Source organism: Electrona antarctica (assembly GCF_951216825.1).
Source record: "Electrona antarctica genome assembly, chromosome: 6".
Taxonomy (NCBI): Eukaryota; Metazoa; Chordata; class Actinopteri; order Myctophiformes; family Myctophidae; genus Electrona; species Electrona antarctica.
This window is the reverse complement of record NC_136811.1, coordinates 14,269,875-14,285,940: the sequence shown is the minus strand read 5'-3', so window position 1 is coordinate 14,285,940 and position 16,066 is coordinate 14,269,875. Positions and strand designations below refer to the sequence as shown.

Here is a 16,066-nt window from a genome sequence, read left to right as displayed (position 1 = left end):
CTATACATATAAACTATACATATATGCTAAACTATGCTGTACATATATACTATGAAGTGCTATGACTACATACAATGCAATTATTGTGCTGTCTACATGACATGCTATAAGTCTAAAAAGTGCTGTCTAAGGGGGTAGGGTAAGTGCTATGGGCCATGATGGAGTCTGAAAAGGTGGGTTTTCAGACTACGGCGGAAGATCGTGAGTGATGCTGCAGTTCTGATTGCAACGGGAAGTGCATTCCACAGTTTTGGGGCCAGAAGGGAGAAGAGTTTGGGACGTGTGGAGCGTTGTCCCGGTGTTTTTAGTGAGGTTACTTCCAGCTTCCCTGCGTTGGCTGATCTGTGTGCGCGGGAGGGTTTGTAGGGTTCAATCATGCTTGCAAGATATGGGGGAGCCATACCTTTGGTTTACACATTTTACAATATTTGGATGTTAACTTAATAATATGAAGCCCTGCAGTTTACCCTGGAAGTGTAGTTTAATGGCAAGACATTGACGTGAAATAAAAGGAAACAATTTGATTGGAAACGAATGAATAAAACCTTTTTGTCAGGGTGGGACATACAGTATATTGACGCTGCCAGGCGGAAACCTTTACTAATCAAAACCATTACTTTTAAGGAAATGGTGTTCCAAATGTTCTAATGTTCTTTAATTATTTAGTTACAAGCTGTTTTTAATACTTGTCATCCTACTATGTATTGAATGAATGCATCTTCTGCTTAGTGGGTTGATGAATTGATCAAAACTTGCACCGTCATTGACCATTGTCATATGAAGAGAGTGACAAAGCAAATTTGTCACTTTTCCAAAATGTAAGCTGTTTATTTGTTTTTTTTGTGAATGGTCCACCGACCCGTAGACTATGGGATATGTAGTTGTGGTTGCAGTCCCATATCCTCCATGGACTGATGGTCATGGACTAGTGAGTTTGTCATTAAGGCCCCATTTACACTGGCAGCCAAATCCAGCCGGAATCAGATCTGAGCCACATCCAGATTGGAATCTGATTTGTTGAAATGAGTCATGAGACATGTTGGACTCATTTAACCAATCGGATTTCAATCTCGATGTGGCACACATCTGGTTCAGGCTAGATTTGTCTGCCAGTGTAAATGAGGTAAGTCATTATATTGTCAAAAATAGCAGATCTGCAAGGTAACAAACTATGCAATTGAGTATTCATTTTTGTGTAAAACTTAATTTATAAGTTAAATATAATATATACTTAAAATATAATATATAATTATAAATATAGAGATTAACATTTTCCGCCCCAACAGCGACAATATACAGTATATCAGACGTTGGGATTGAGATTAAACCGATGCTGTGACCGTTCTCTCCCGCCCCAGCTGGAGCTGAACTGCCAGGTGATGTTCCGGAACTACCAGAGGAAGACGGACATGGACGAGCCCCCGCTGGTGGACTTTGGTCTGGAGGGACTGGACCTAGAGAAGGTCTCCAAGAGGAAGATGAAAGACCCGCTGTACGTCCACATGGAGGCCGAGTTCTACCGCTACGGAGTCAAGATGGAGTGGCTGATGATTCACCGCATCCTAAACCACAGGTGAGACACATGCACGCACGCACACACACACACACACACACACACACAAAAGTCGCACATATGCACACACACACACACACACAATCCACACACACAATATGTGGATTGTGTCGATAGGTGTGAAGTGTGAACGGTTTGGGGGACCATGTTTTTTCGTCCCCTCTCTTCGAAGTTAGACTGGGTCAGCTCTAAACTGACTGGGCCACAGCCCACGCGGCCCAATGGACCCTACGTCGGTGACGCACTGTGATGCAGTGTGTAGGGGATCATCATGTTGTAGATCGGCGGATTTAACGAAATGTTGCAATAGCCAGAGGCTATGGCTATTCGGGGTTTCTTGCTTGGCATGGATCATTTTGAGAACCCCTAATGTGGAACTATTGTGTGCCCCCTATTTTAGCTGAGCAACTTGGCAAGAAATCTGAGGGATTTGATTCAAAGCCAGTAGTAGGCATACATGTAGGTTAACCACTTGAACCCCATATGCTTAGTTCCCCAGGGCTCTATATTAGGCCCCCTCCTGTTTTCACTCTACAAGAAATATCCGTACTGAATGCTCGCCACCAGAATAGAACAGTCGGGACTGTTTGCACACTAACACTAGTTTAACCCATTCTGACCTGAGATCAGATTCTAAAAATGTCTTCTACATCCTGACAGTTTTCTGAAAAAGCTATGTTTCTATGTCAGTGGTTCTTCGATTTTTCAAAAATAGCAGACCTACAAGCTCGTAGCGCGCCACTCGGTGGCGCGCTATGAGCTTGTAGATCTGCTATTTTTCAATAGCTAAAGCATAACATAATGCTAACACCAAAAGGGGTTCCCGCCCAAAATGGGTTAATCTTGGTGAATCTCTCTCTCTGTGGTGCAGGCTAATGAACGCTCTGTTCATTGGATGAGAACAGTCTAATTAGTTGTAATTAAACCCATGTTGTTCTGACTATCAGCATCGATAAGAAGAGCAACGTGCACTACCTGATCAAGTGGAGGGACCTTGCCTACGACCAGGCCTCCTGGGAGGGAGAGGACATGGATATCCCCGAGTACGACATGTACAAACAGACCTACTGGAATCACAGGTACATACAACGATACATGTATTTCCACTATTCATATTCTTAGAATAAACATATTTATTTGTATTCTATGGGCATGGTTTTGTTGCTGTGAGTGTGAACAGCAACATACTTAACACATTTTGTGCCCAAAACGTCTGTGGACGTCCTGGGTATTACCGCACGTGCATAGCCCAAGACGTCTGTGGACGTCTTTCAAAAAAATATTTTTTTTAACACGTGTTGCCAAAGTTTGTGTTTTCGCCATTGAGAATGCATTTGGCGTTTAAATTAAATAACTCAGAAACTATAAAACATTTCAAAGTAAAAAGTTCCAGCATGTGTCTCCACAGTCAGCTGAATTATAAAAAATGTGAATGGATTTTCTAGGTGAAAGTGATTTTGGGCAGTATTGCATGGGCTCTCAATGTGTTAATATTAGATGCCAAACTTTTTTTTGTTGTCAACGTTTCCTCTTGTCAGAGAGCTGCTGATGGGTGAGGAGGGCAAACCGAGCAAGAAGCTAAAGAAGCTGGTCAAAGTCAAGAAGTTGGAGAAACCCCCGGCCAACCCAATAACTGATGTAAGACTAGATCTAAAATATCAATGTAAACTTTCAATAAACAAACAAAGTATACTGTATATCAAAAAACTAAAAAAGATTAGATCTGAAGCCTGCCTGCTGCTGCACTAAATGCTAGAGTCCAGAAATTCTCTACACTAGTAACAAATCTGACATTACAAATTGGAATTCAGATGCGACATTGTCATTACTTCTGTGCAAAGGATTTAATAAATAAATAAAATACATTTTAGTTTTTTATTACAATCAAAGGGTAATCCTTCCAATCCATCCTGACTTCAAGGGTTATAAGGTTGGTTCATGCTATGATTATTCCTCCCTCTATGTGACAGTTTGTCACATAGAGGGAGGAATAATAATTGAACACACTGTATACACTAGTGTATATATATATACAGACACACATCCTCCTCTCTCTGTATGTCCTATCTGCCTCTCTTGACTGTCAACATAAAACTACATGTTTTTTTCCTCTCTTCTCCAGCCCACCATCAAGTTTGACCGTCAGCCTGAGTACCTAGACCTCAAACTGGGGACCCTGCATCCATACCAGCTGGAGGGTCTGAACTGGCTGAGGTTCTCCTGGGCTCAGGCCACGGACACCATCCTAGCAGACGAGATGGGTCTGGGGAAGACAGTACAGACAGCCGTCTTTCTCTACTCGCTGTATAAGGAGGTATGGAGCAATGTGTTGGGTTCGCCGGCTTCCTGCCACTAGAGCAGTACTTCTTCTCAGCCTTTTTGAGTGGTGTAAACCACTCCTACAACTGGCTTTGTTAGTTTACGTGTCTGTTCGTACCAAAAAATGAGCATGGTTGCTATGGTCACCCAGTTCACACGGGTGTGATTTCATTTCAAACATGTTAGTTTACGTGTCTGTTCGTACCAAAAAATGAGCATGGTTGCTATGGTCACCCAGTTCACACGGGTGTGATTTCATTACGTCAGACCACAGTTGATCAGTCTATATAAGACCTTACACCACTCAGTTCACACGGGTGTGATTTTTTGTTTCAAGGAGCCCTAGTTTGATACTCATTAGGCCACAAACCCCCATTTGATCAAATGTTTTATCTGTGGGTCCCCAATCTACACAGTAAAGGTATCTGTGTTAATATAACGTTGAGAGTGTACAAACGACGAGAACCAGTGCACTAGAGCATAGTGATTATTTATAGTGGATAATTGTTTTAAATAATCTTTTGAATATTGGAACATTTACCGTTACCATTCAATCAAGTATTATTTTCTTGTTTATTTCGCATTTACCAAGATTAAAGCAAATGTTCCTGGAAACAACTTAAATATGATTCATAACATAATTATATGCTGCTCTTTTTTTTATTTATTTTTTAGTCCTTGGAAAACATCATAAATATAGTAATAATAAAGTGTATAAGTAAATAATAAAGTGTGTGGTGACTCCTTTCACAAATTAGGACTTGGCCTAGCAACATTTTTTTCAGTCGTGAGATTTTATTTTGCTTTCCCATGCTTCAGGGTCACTCCAAGGGTCCGTTCCTGGTGAGCGCTCCCCTGTCCACCATCATCAACTGGGAGAGAGAGTTTGAGCTGTGGGCCCCCGACATGTATGTGGTGACGTACGTGGGTGACAAGGACAGCAGGGCGGTCATCAGAGAGAACGAGTTCTCCTTCGAGGGCAACGCTATCCGCGGAGGGAAAAAGGCCTCCAAGATGAGGGTAAGCCCGCGATCACATCGAGGGTCTTCACACACCTGGGGCGCGACAAATACATTATAAACAACAGCACAAAAGAAAATATTTTTGGCTGAATTAATTGCATGAAGAAACGCCCCTGGTGTGTGTATAGTGTAAGGACCTTTATTCTGTACTGCATTTATGTTGCTGTAAATGTAATGTAACTCGAACTGACATTTTGAAGGTTACATTTACATTGTGCAATCATATTAAAGCTGCAATCCGTAACTTTCATGCCATGGCTAGCCACAATTCGAACCCAGGTTCCCAGTGCAAATGTTTAACCATATCCATTTGAGAAGTGGTCCAACCCACTTACATTTCTTAATAGAAGAGCAGGGAGACCACCAGTTATATTATTAACATGTTCTACAATACAGATCTGTCAAAATCATGTTTTATGCACAAAAAAGGTTATGGATAGCAGCTTAACCACTTAAAGCCTATAACTGGTGGTCTTCCTGTAGCCTGGCTAATAAGCCAGACCGAATCAGCCGTTGGCAAAAACAAATTGCCTGCCGGCGGATTACCGCCTGGAGAGGCTCAATTGTACGCCCATTTCCTACACCAGAGAACTGGTGTGGCCAATCGGGACACGGTATGCAATATGGGCGGGCTTTGGTACATTGACGTTCAATGCTTGAGACCTTTGACTGACAGTAGCTCTGACCAATTGCGTCAAAGAGAAAATGTTTGAACCCGCCCCCCGGGAAACAAGATCCATACACAGCATCTCCAGACTCAAATACCACACGACAGTGTGATTTGAGTCTGGCTTATTAGCCAGGCTAGTCTTCCTGCTCTTCTATTAAGAAATGTAAGTGTATCCACTTACATAAATTAATTCAACAAACGTGTATAGTACTCACGTTTGTGTACAGGCTTCATACGTTCATATGAGAAGAGGGACGCTAGGGTTCATGAGGTTAATTATGCAGTTAAGTACAGTCAGTATGTTATGATGCTGAATGCTTCCCTGCCATGCAAGTTATGACCAAAAACGTGACTCCCTTTTCCTTTGGACTTTACAGAAAGACTCTCAAGTCAAGTTTCACGTCCTGCTGACCTCCTACGAGCTGATAACAATAGACCAAGCTGTGCTGGGCTCCATCGACTGGGCCTGTCTGGTTGTAGACGAGGCTCACAGACTCAAGAACAACCAGTCCAAGGTGAGAAACACACACAAACATTTTGACCTTTTGAAAAATGTTCGCATCGCTGCATTGCATAGATCAGCTATTTTTTTCATCTTTATAATATAGCTTTTTGAATTTCCATTTAAACTAATTTGATTTATAGTAGTAGGATTTATGTATTATGCAACTGCAAAGGTGAAAAAGGAAGTAGAGGAAGTCATCCGCTCAATTTTCATTGTGTCTCGAGAGACTGTCGGAGCTGTTGTTATGATTGTAATGTGTCTGTCTGTACTTTCAATATTGTATTTGTTGTTCTGTATTTTGCTATATCTAAAGGCTCCAAAAGTAGTCGATCTGCAAGCTCAACGTCACATTGTTTACTTCCCGTTTTGTGCGTTTTTCAAAGAAATTGTGGGAAAAGGGCTCCAAGTATCGACCCCTGGGGTGAACCCAGCCAATGAGGTATATTGGGTCTAAGTGGTTAATATCTGTCTGTCTCTTGTCTCTCTCTCCATTTGTGGTCAGTTCTTCCGTATATTGAACAACTACCCTCTGCAGCACAAACTGCTGTTGACAGGAACGCCTCTACAGAACAACCTGGAAGAACTTTTCCACCTGCTCAACTTCCTCACTCCAGTGAGATTCAAGTCAGTATGCTCTGCTCTCCCTTGCCTGTTCACATCACACATTCTTGCATTACTATCACCTTTTTGTAAAGGAATCGTTCAACCAAAAGCAGCCATTCTCTCATCTATACTCTCTCATGCCAGTTGAAACCTGTTTGCCAGAGTTGCAAAAAGTGCAAATGAAGTCCTCTGAAATGAAATAATGGAACTATAAGTAGAAAAGACCTACATTTAATTTTAAATTATTTAGTTGTCATAATGTATTTATATTTATCAATGGAACACTGGAGAGTCACGTAGAGTCACCTTACGACAATGCCAATCCCAGCGTAAGAATATTGAATAATGATGCAGAATAATGGTGTTGATAAATCTGACAGCTGGACAAAAAAATAAACGGAAATTAAACTGTTTCAACTGGCATGAGAGTGAACTAATGCTAGACTTAAGATGTGCTATGAAATGAGCTATTTTCCTATGCAGTTTAACACGATTAAGCAACATTTTTAAACAAGCACACGTTTGTCCATGACCTCTCGAACACCTACCAGAAATTGTCGTCCTACGAGTGGCTGCAACGGTGTCTCATTTTAAAAATAGAATCCAGTTCCCTAGCTTTCATTATTCCCCTCTCTGTCTGCAGCAACCTTGAGGGTTTCCTGGAGGAGTTTGCAGACATCGCTAAAGAGGACCAGATCAAGAAGCTCCACGACATGCTGGGACCCCACATGCTGAGGAGACTGAAGGCCGACGTCTTCAAACACATGCCATCCAAGACTGAGCTCATCGTCCGGGTGGAGCTCAGCCCCATGCAGAAGTGAGTTAATGAGGATTTCTTTCAAAATAGGAGCTCGGGGTGCCAGGCAGATATGGCAGCTTTTACTCTGAAAGCCCCCCCCCTTCCGTTCTGTACACAAACCGGGAGGCATAATGTTGCATCATTACCTCGCAATGATTATGCTAAAGTCTCTCTAGAAGCGTTAATATTTTAAACGAGAGCATGTTGGAGTCAGAAATGAAGACAGAAGTATGCCCATCTGGTTAAAACTCAAAACCATGTGACCTGGGCCATGGCTCAGTGGTCCAGGCACCTTGGCTGGTAATCCAGTCTGGCAGTGTGCCGCGGGTTCGACTCCCTCCCGATCGCGACGGCCTTTACTGCATGTCTTCCCCCCATCTCTCTCCCCATTTCCTGTCAGCCTACTGTCTGTCCCTCCATAAAAAATATAAAATAAAGGCGAAAGCCAAAAAAAACCCCCTCAAAACTCAAAACTCCTAGATTAGGAGATACGAGGTATTCTTTCTGAGCCGTAAACAAGGAAGTGAACGGCAGCGCGCATGCACGAAACAGCAAGGAGTTTGGTGCAGAAGGAGAGGCCAAGCCCCCCAAAAAATAAAATAAATCAGAATTTTAATTTTTTGTTTGATATCGATAAAAAAGCGCTATGACATGTGTACACGTCCACTGGATCCATCGGTTGGATTAGCTATGACGTTTGTACACGTCCTACGGTCTGAATGTGTTAAGCTCTATGCAGGGGTTGACACGAAGGTCTCAGAGGCACTTGCCCATCGGGCAAGTACAGATCATGTTGTACTTGCCCAAAGGTCATGCCCGCCCCACTTGCCCGAAAAGTAAATTGTCCATTATAAAGTGATTATAAATTTGAATTATTGTTCATTTTAACATTTCTTTCCTTTTGATTGTTGTGATGCAGGAAATATTACAAGTTCATCTTGACGCGTAACTTTGAGGCCTTGAACACCCGTGGAGGAGGAAACCAGGTGTCTCTTCTCAACGTGGTGATGGACCTCAAGAAGTGTTGCAATCACCCCTACCTCTTTCCTGGAGCTGCACTGGTACGACCCACGGTCCCATGGCCATCATCAGACAGCCATACTAGCTATAATATCTTATGGACGTTCTTTATTGTTGATATGAGTCATTTGGCGATCTCCTGGTAACTCACATCACCCTTAATCACAGTAACATTAAGAAAATTACAGGATTTTTGGGGAGCAATGTTTCTTTCCCCACTCTGCCTGAAATTTCATAAAATGTTGGGGGCACGTTGATGATATACTTATTGAAAAATATGAAAAACATTTTTCATATTTTTTTCACATTTTTCTTTTATTACCAGGAGGAGCTGACTGATGATAATAAGCTTTTTTAGAATCGGCCTCAGTCCAAAAATGGGTTAAACTAAATGCTGAGACTTGCTTACATTTGCTGAGTTTAAAATGTATGTTTGTACTCGTGTTGAATACCGCACAAACTCTGTTTCCCCGCGTGCAGGAGGCACCAAAAATCCCCAACGGCATGTACGAGGGCGGTGCTCTGACCAAGGCGTCGGGGAAACTGACGCTGCTCCAGAAGATGATGAGGAAGCTGAAGGATGGAGGACACAGGGTGCTGGTGTTCTCCCAGATGACAAAGATGTTGGACCTGCTGGAGGACTTCCTGGAGAACGAGGGATACAAGTATGAGAGGATTGACGGAGGAGTGACCGGAGCCATGAGGCAGGAGGCCATCGACCGCTTTAACGGTAAGACGTGATGGAAGGAAGTTGTCAAAATATTGTCTGATTTTCTTTTTACTTAGTGATATAATTTAAAGAACAATAATTCCCATAATACTTTTTTTTTTTTTAATAACTTTTTATTGAATTTTTATGTTTTCACATAAAGATGAATCAAATGTATCGATAAAGTGAGACAAACTATAAAGGTATAAATTATAAGCACAATACAATAAAACGACAAAAGAAAGAAAAACAAAAAGCACAGAAACAAAACAAAACAAACAAACAAAAGAAAATGGCGAGCAGCACATACACAATACAGTCAGTTGTTCATTAGGGAAAAAATATAAATACAAATATATACATATTTAATTTTAAGCAAGTGATTATTTTAGCCACACCGTTCCCATGTGGATCCCGAGTTCCTCTTGACGTATTTTTGTATTTTTTGCAATGGGTGAAATCTCACGGATAACTTTGATACGTTTAATGACCCGGGTTGCCTCCTCTCTCGACTTTTAATTGTCAAGTAAAGCATTGTTTCTTTCTCGCCCCTGTGTACTCTCCCCTGCCCAACACACAGCCCCTGGAGCTCCTCAGTTCGCCTTTCTCCTCTCCACCAGAGCCGGCGGTCTGGGCATCAACCTGGCAACCGCTGACACTGTGGTCATCTATGACTCTGACTGGAACCCTCACAATGACATCCAGGTACACAGCCAGGCAGAGTCAAGACGAGGCAACGCTTTGCATCTAGGCCAGGGGTGGGCAACTTTGACGATGGAGAGGGCCACTATATTTCCACACTCACCCCCTAGGGCCATACATTACTGTCGTAGCAAAAATAGCCGATCTACAAGCTCGCGTTTTGAGCTTGTAGATCGGCTATTTTTGCTATATTCAAATTTAAATCTTGAATAATTTTTTTGCTATTTTTGAATTGGAAATGGAATCCTGAAAATTAACATTTTTATGTAATGCCTTTAATTATACTTGTGTTGAGCAATGAGCTACTAATTTAGACTGAAGTAATTAAAGCGGGTCATGTTTGCATGTTGTGGAATTGTAACAGCTGAAACCAATATTATATCAGTATTCTGACATTCACCTGAGGGCCACATTAAGTGAAGGTGGGGGCCGCATGTGGCCCCCGGGCCGCCAGTTGCCCACCCCTGATCTAGGCTGAAGGACACGTCTCCCAGTTTTAGACTGACAGCTGACATTTAAGACATGACATGTAGAGATGTATGACGGATGTTTCCTTACTGAGGGTTAAAGGGATAGTTCAGATTTTTTGAACTTAAGTTGTATGAAATACTTGCCATTAATATAGTGGTTGCCCGAGTCCCATGGTGGGAGTTCTGCTCTGGTTTTGGTGAAATATCAAGTAGTTCCGGTCATTTTGTGGGGGGCACTGGGGGCCACACAGTAAAAGTAAATTAATCCACAAAACTAACGTCATTTGTATTGTTGACCTATTTCTAAAATATTAGTGCAACTTTCGTTCTTTTTTTACCCCTCTATCACACAGAACTATGTTTTTTGTGTCCATATCACTACGCCCAAAAAATAGTTCCATGTGATAGAGGGGTCAAAGTTGAACGAAAGTCGCGCTAATATTTTAGAAATAGGTCAACAATACAAATTACGTTCGTTTTGTGGATTAATTTACTTTTACTGCGTGGCCCCAGTGCCCCCCACAAAATGACCGGAACTACTTAATATTGACCAAAACCAGAGCAGAACTCCCACCATGGGACTCGGGCAATCAATTAATACAGTTGCAACCACTATATTAATGGCAAGTATTTCATACAACTTAAGTTCAAAAAATCTGAACTATCCCTTTAATACATGAATGGGACTTACAATCTTGTACCAAGTGGCTGTGAAGAAATAATCATGTAACGGAGTACAGCTTAGTGGTAAGGTATAGCCCAGAGATTAAAATAGGGTGCATTTTGCATCCCAAAACGCAGTTTATAGTTAAGGGACGCAATAAAACAACGACCTATGCATTCACGGGGTACACTACTGTACTACTGTACTGTTTTTTATACTAGTTTATTTTTCTAGCTTTAGTTATAATAATAATTTCTTTTTCTGTTTTCTACATGAATATAAACACATTATAACCAAATACAATGAAATGGGAGTTAAATGCTGCAATTTGTAAAAGTGGCAAAATATGATTCCTAACGTTGTTGAAGTGGGACTCGTAAAATGTCCCTGGGACTCATCTAAAAGACCATCCCTGCATCCCGGGACTCATTACATTGGAAACCTATTTACATCACTGTATAGCAGTTATGCTTGTGTCATTGTACACTGTTCATTTGAGATAATCATGTAGACTTGATATCACTGTCCACTGTCCAGTTATGTCAGAATGTGCACATGTCACTACCAGCTGACAGCCAACATGTGACAGTTACATGCTGATAAAGTTTCTCTGTCTCTCTCTCTCTCTTAGGCATTCAGCAGGGCCCACCGTATCGGACAGAACAAGAAGGTGATGATCTATCGCTTTGTCACCAAGGCCTCTGTAGAGGAGAGGATCACCCAGGTGAGTGAAACTGACTGAAAGACACATGGTATTATCTCAGCTTTTTACTCTCTTCCATGTTGAGTTGCTTAATTCCACATAAACCCTAGAGTAGAGTCCCTAGTTCTGGAGCGAACATTCTGCCGAAATAACGGATCTATAAGCTCATTTGAGTCACATTGTGAGAGATTTGGTGCAGAGGGGAAGAAGTAGTGGACATGGAGCTCTGGCAGGCTGCTAGTGTATAGGGTTTAAATGGAATTTGTACATGTTCCTTGATGGATCAAAACTCCCTCTTTGGGACAATAAATACTACTCGTCTTCTAAGGCTTTAGCAATAATAAAACATGTGCATATGTAATGAAATCGAAATTGATTATTTTTTGTTTGTAAAAGACACATTACAGAAGGATTATCTGTGGTACAAACGGTCCCTCTCCTCCCTTAGGTTGCTAAGAAGAAGATGATGCTGACCCACCTGGTGGTCAGACCTGGTCTGGGCTCCAAGACCGGCTCCATGTCCAAACAGGAGCTGGACGACATCCTCAAGTTTGGCACAGAAGAACTCTTCAAGGATGAGCTGGGACTCATGGGTGAGTCCACTTATTATCAACAGTAAAGGTGGTTGCACACTGGATGCGTTTTTCGGATGTTTAGCAGCGTTTTCTGTCGGTTTTCCGAAAAAACGCGTGTGCAACCACCTTAACCGTTTCCGTCCGTAGGACGGCTCCACACGTCCTAGGGAACCCAATCGACGCGTACAAAGGACGTGTGTACACGTCCTGGCGCGTCCTCAATGATATCAGGCGAGAGAAGAATATTCTGAATTTTTTCCTTTTTTTTAAATTTTTTGACAGACTCTCAGGCACCCGTCGCTTCGCTCTGCCTTCATATCGGTTAGCTGTTAGCGCGGCAGAAAGAATGCCTCGTCTCTCCTAATCCAGGGCGCTCTCCGTGGTTTTGATCTGATGGATATACTACGTGCTTCATTTCTGACTTCAACATGCCTCTCGTTCAAAATATGAATGCTTTGGAGCTTCTAGCGATATAATAGACTCGAGACCAAGTAAAGCTAACAAAATATTTCTCCGGTTTTCTTCCGGATTGTTTCCGGGGGAGGGGCTTCAGAGTAAAAGCGTGTGTTAAGGCTGTGTTCTTGTACTGTCGGAGGTAAAGGAAATGTTGGACAGAATCCTCGGTGTAGAAATAAACTAGGTTTCATATAAAATGAACATTTATTTTCAATTATAGTAAACTTTATTCTAGAAGTTACACATTTCGGAAATAACTTTTAAGGAGGGATTTGTCTTTGTCTACTGCCTGAGGAGTTCAGGCTGCACACGGGTTTATAATGTTTGTATTCACATGTCTGTCTGTCTGTCTGTCTGTCTGTCTGTCTGTCTGTCTAGCGGGAGGTGACAAGGAGGATGACAGCCAGGTGATCCACTATGATGACAAGGCCATCGACCGTCTTCTGGACAGAAATCAGACAGAAGCCACCGACGACACCGAGATACAGAGCATGAACGAGTACCTCAGTTCCTTCAAAGTTGCACAATATGTGGTCAAGGACGAGGAGGAGGAGGTGTGTGTGTGTGTGTGTGTGTACTGTACAGTACAGGCCATTCATTGCTTCATATTTATCTGTGTATTTGTTTACAAATTTGATCCAATGTCATTGAAATGCATTTCATCTTAGAATATTTGCCTCAATGTTTGCTAAACATGTTTGTTTATAAGTCATAGACATTTGATTTTCGTTGGTAAATCAAACCAGAGATTCTCCAGGAACACTTTTCTGTTAAGACTTCTCAAATCAATTCATGCTTTAAAGTGCATTAAAACACATTGGCTTCCTTGGAGACCAAACAAACCATGGTATGCTTTGTAGCAATGGCCAGCAGTAAAGTATATGGCGAGGCATAGTCAATAAGCGAAACATTCCAGGCCACCATTATATGGTCATTTAAGCAGACTCATCTACATCCAAGTTGAAAAGTGCATTTTTCAAATGTACACCCAGGTTTCCTGGGTATGCACTGCATTTCTAATGAGACATTCTCCATGTGTGTGTGTGTGTGTGTGTGTGTGTGTGTGTGTGTGTGTGTGTGTGTGTGTGTGTGTGTGTGTGTGTGTGTGTGTGTGTTGTGTGTTGTGTGTTGTGTGTGACACACTCCTCTCCAGGAGGAGGAGGAGGTGCGGGAGGTGATCAAGCAGGAGGAGAGCGTGGACCCAGACTACTGGGAGAAGCTGCTGCGACATCACTACGAGCAGCAGCAAGAGGACCTCGCCCGCAACCTGGGCAAGGGCAAAAGAACCCGCAAGCCTGTCAATTACAACGACGGCTCCCAGGAGGACCGCGGTATCAGACGGGGTACAGAACAAACGCTCATCACCGACATACACTTAACCTTGTGCTCTCCACGTCAGTGGTTCTCAAAACCTTTTTAATTTCAAGGACCCCCCCTCCCCATAACTCTGAGAGTGTACAAGAGTGTACATTTGTACACTCTCAGAGTTACCGACCGGTATGGGCCCATTTGGAACGCCCTCTCCAAGGAACCCTGAGGGTCCCCCACTTTGAGAACCACTGCTACTGTGTGTGTGTGTGTGTGTGTGTGTGTGTGTGTGTGTGTGTGTGTGTGTGTGTGTGTGTGTGTGTGTGTGTGTGTGTGTGTGTGTGTGTGTGTGTGTGTGTGTGTGTGTGTGTGTGTGTGTGTGTGTGTGTGTGTGTGTGTGTGTGTGTGTGTGTGTGTGGTACTGTGGTGGGTCAATTTGTACCTGAGTACCTTCTTCTAAATGTGTAAATACAAAAAAACTGCAGTGTAGTTAATAGTTATGCCTTTACTCATTGTTCCCTGTACACAATCTTTCACACGGATGCATGTTAAAATGCTATTTTTACAGCTCAGTGCTTACATTGCTTCATCATACATTATCCTTATATCTGGTTAGGGTTGACAATGGTATCTCTGGCGCTTGTAGAGAAATTGTCTTGACGGTTACATCTGGTAGTGGCACAATTAACTGTATGTTAATTTTAACGTAATAGTGCAGTACTGGCCTGGGCCATGGCTCAGTGGTCCAGGCACCTTGGCTGGTAATCCAGTCTGGCAGTGTGCCGCGGGTTCGACTCCCGATCCCGACGGCCTTTACTGCATGTCTTCCCCCCGTCTCATAAAATAAAGGCGAAAGCCACAAAAAAAAAAACATAAAAAAAAAAATAGTGCAGTACTATTCAATTACGAATACGTAGCCGTTTTGGCTGCTGTCATTCACGGGCGACCAGTCGTCAGTCAGAAAAAATACATTATGAACATGGCATAACCTTTCATAAACGCAGCAGTTGTAACGTTACTGGGTGAAATGCTGGTGTTGGCATGGTGCTGTAAAGGCCACGCCTCAGTCAAGTGAGGGAAGTCTCATGAAAGCAGGGTTCTCCTTTATTTTTGGCCGTTGCTCTAACTTCCCTGCATGGCTTTATGTTCCCCGTGGTGTAGGATGAGGGTTCTGTGACGCCTCTTAGATTTTTGTTATGTAGCAAAAGCGCCCCCTTCTGTCTGGAAGTTAGGTGAGGAGTTGCATTGTCAAATGTTTTAACAAAGATTGGACTCAGGTTGGCCATGTATGATTGCATGTCTGTATGTTTACACAAAGGCAAGTAGTACTGTTATTATGATATAACTGTTATTCTGTCTGTCTGTCTGAAGATCTACTCTAGTTTTGTCCTGAACCAGCACATTTTTCTCATCCTACTTGCCGTGTTTTATTGTGCACTAAATCATCTCTCTATCGACACCTCTCATCAGATTGGCAAGAGGATCAGTCAGACAACCAGTCAGATTACTCTGTGGCTTCGGAGGAGGGAGACGAGGACTTTGATGAGCGGGCTGAAGGTAAGAGAATAGAGGTGTGTGTGTGTGTGTGTGTGTGTGTGTGTGTGTGTGTGTGTGTGTGTGTGTGTGTGTGTGTGTGTGTGTGTGTGTGTGTGTGTGTGTGTGTGTGTGTGTGTGTGTGTGTGTGTGTGTGTGTGTGTGTGTGTGTGTGTGTGTGTGTGTGTGTGTGTGTGTGTGTGTGTGTGTGTGTGTGTGTGTGTGTGTGTGTGTGTGTGTGTGTGTGTGTGTCATGCGCACGTCATGCGCACGTGTGCTACAAAAAATGCTATTCTAAAACTTTGCTGTTTTCACAAGTACAGTAATAATAACGTGTGTGTACTTATGAGTGTGATCATGTGTGTGCCTGCAAAACAGGATTTGATTTGAAAGATGCATGTATGTGCTTGCTGACGCACAGTGTGCATGGGCTGT

General features: G+C 42.6%; 1 protein-coding gene across 2 annotated transcripts in view; it reads left to right on the top strand.

Moving 5' to 3' along the window:
• chd4b (chromodomain helicase DNA binding protein 4b) overlaps nucleotides 1-16,066 on the top strand; it is a 44,175-nt gene that overhangs the window by 12,709 nt on the left and 15,400 nt on the right. Inside the window, exons 12-27 of one of the 2 annotated variants that reach the window (XM_079504234.1) lie at nucleotides 1,359-1,573; nucleotides 2,521-2,652; nucleotides 3,112-3,211; nucleotides 3,696-3,887; nucleotides 4,712-4,912; nucleotides 5,962-6,099; nucleotides 6,592-6,713; nucleotides 7,336-7,509; nucleotides 8,411-8,552; nucleotides 8,992-9,241; nucleotides 9,801-9,925; nucleotides 11,688-11,780; nucleotides 12,208-12,352; nucleotides 13,169-13,344; nucleotides 13,947-14,133; nucleotides 15,569-15,655. In XM_079504234.1, the coding sequence (XP_079360360.1) occupies nucleotides 1,359-1,573; nucleotides 2,521-2,652; nucleotides 3,112-3,211; nucleotides 3,696-3,887; nucleotides 4,712-4,912; nucleotides 5,962-6,099; nucleotides 6,592-6,713; nucleotides 7,336-7,509; nucleotides 8,411-8,552; nucleotides 8,992-9,241; nucleotides 9,801-9,925; nucleotides 11,688-11,780; nucleotides 12,208-12,352; nucleotides 13,169-13,344; nucleotides 13,947-14,133; nucleotides 15,569-15,655 (2,479 nt within the window). Of the gene's footprint in view, nucleotides 1-1,358; nucleotides 1,574-2,520; nucleotides 2,653-3,111; nucleotides 3,212-3,695; nucleotides 3,888-4,711; nucleotides 4,913-5,961; nucleotides 6,100-6,591; nucleotides 6,714-7,335; nucleotides 7,510-8,410; nucleotides 8,553-8,991; nucleotides 9,242-9,800; nucleotides 9,926-11,687; nucleotides 11,781-12,207; nucleotides 12,353-13,168; nucleotides 13,345-13,943; nucleotides 14,134-15,568; nucleotides 15,656-16,066 lie in introns of both variants that reach the window. The other variant, XM_079504233.1, reaches the window with a different exon arrangement.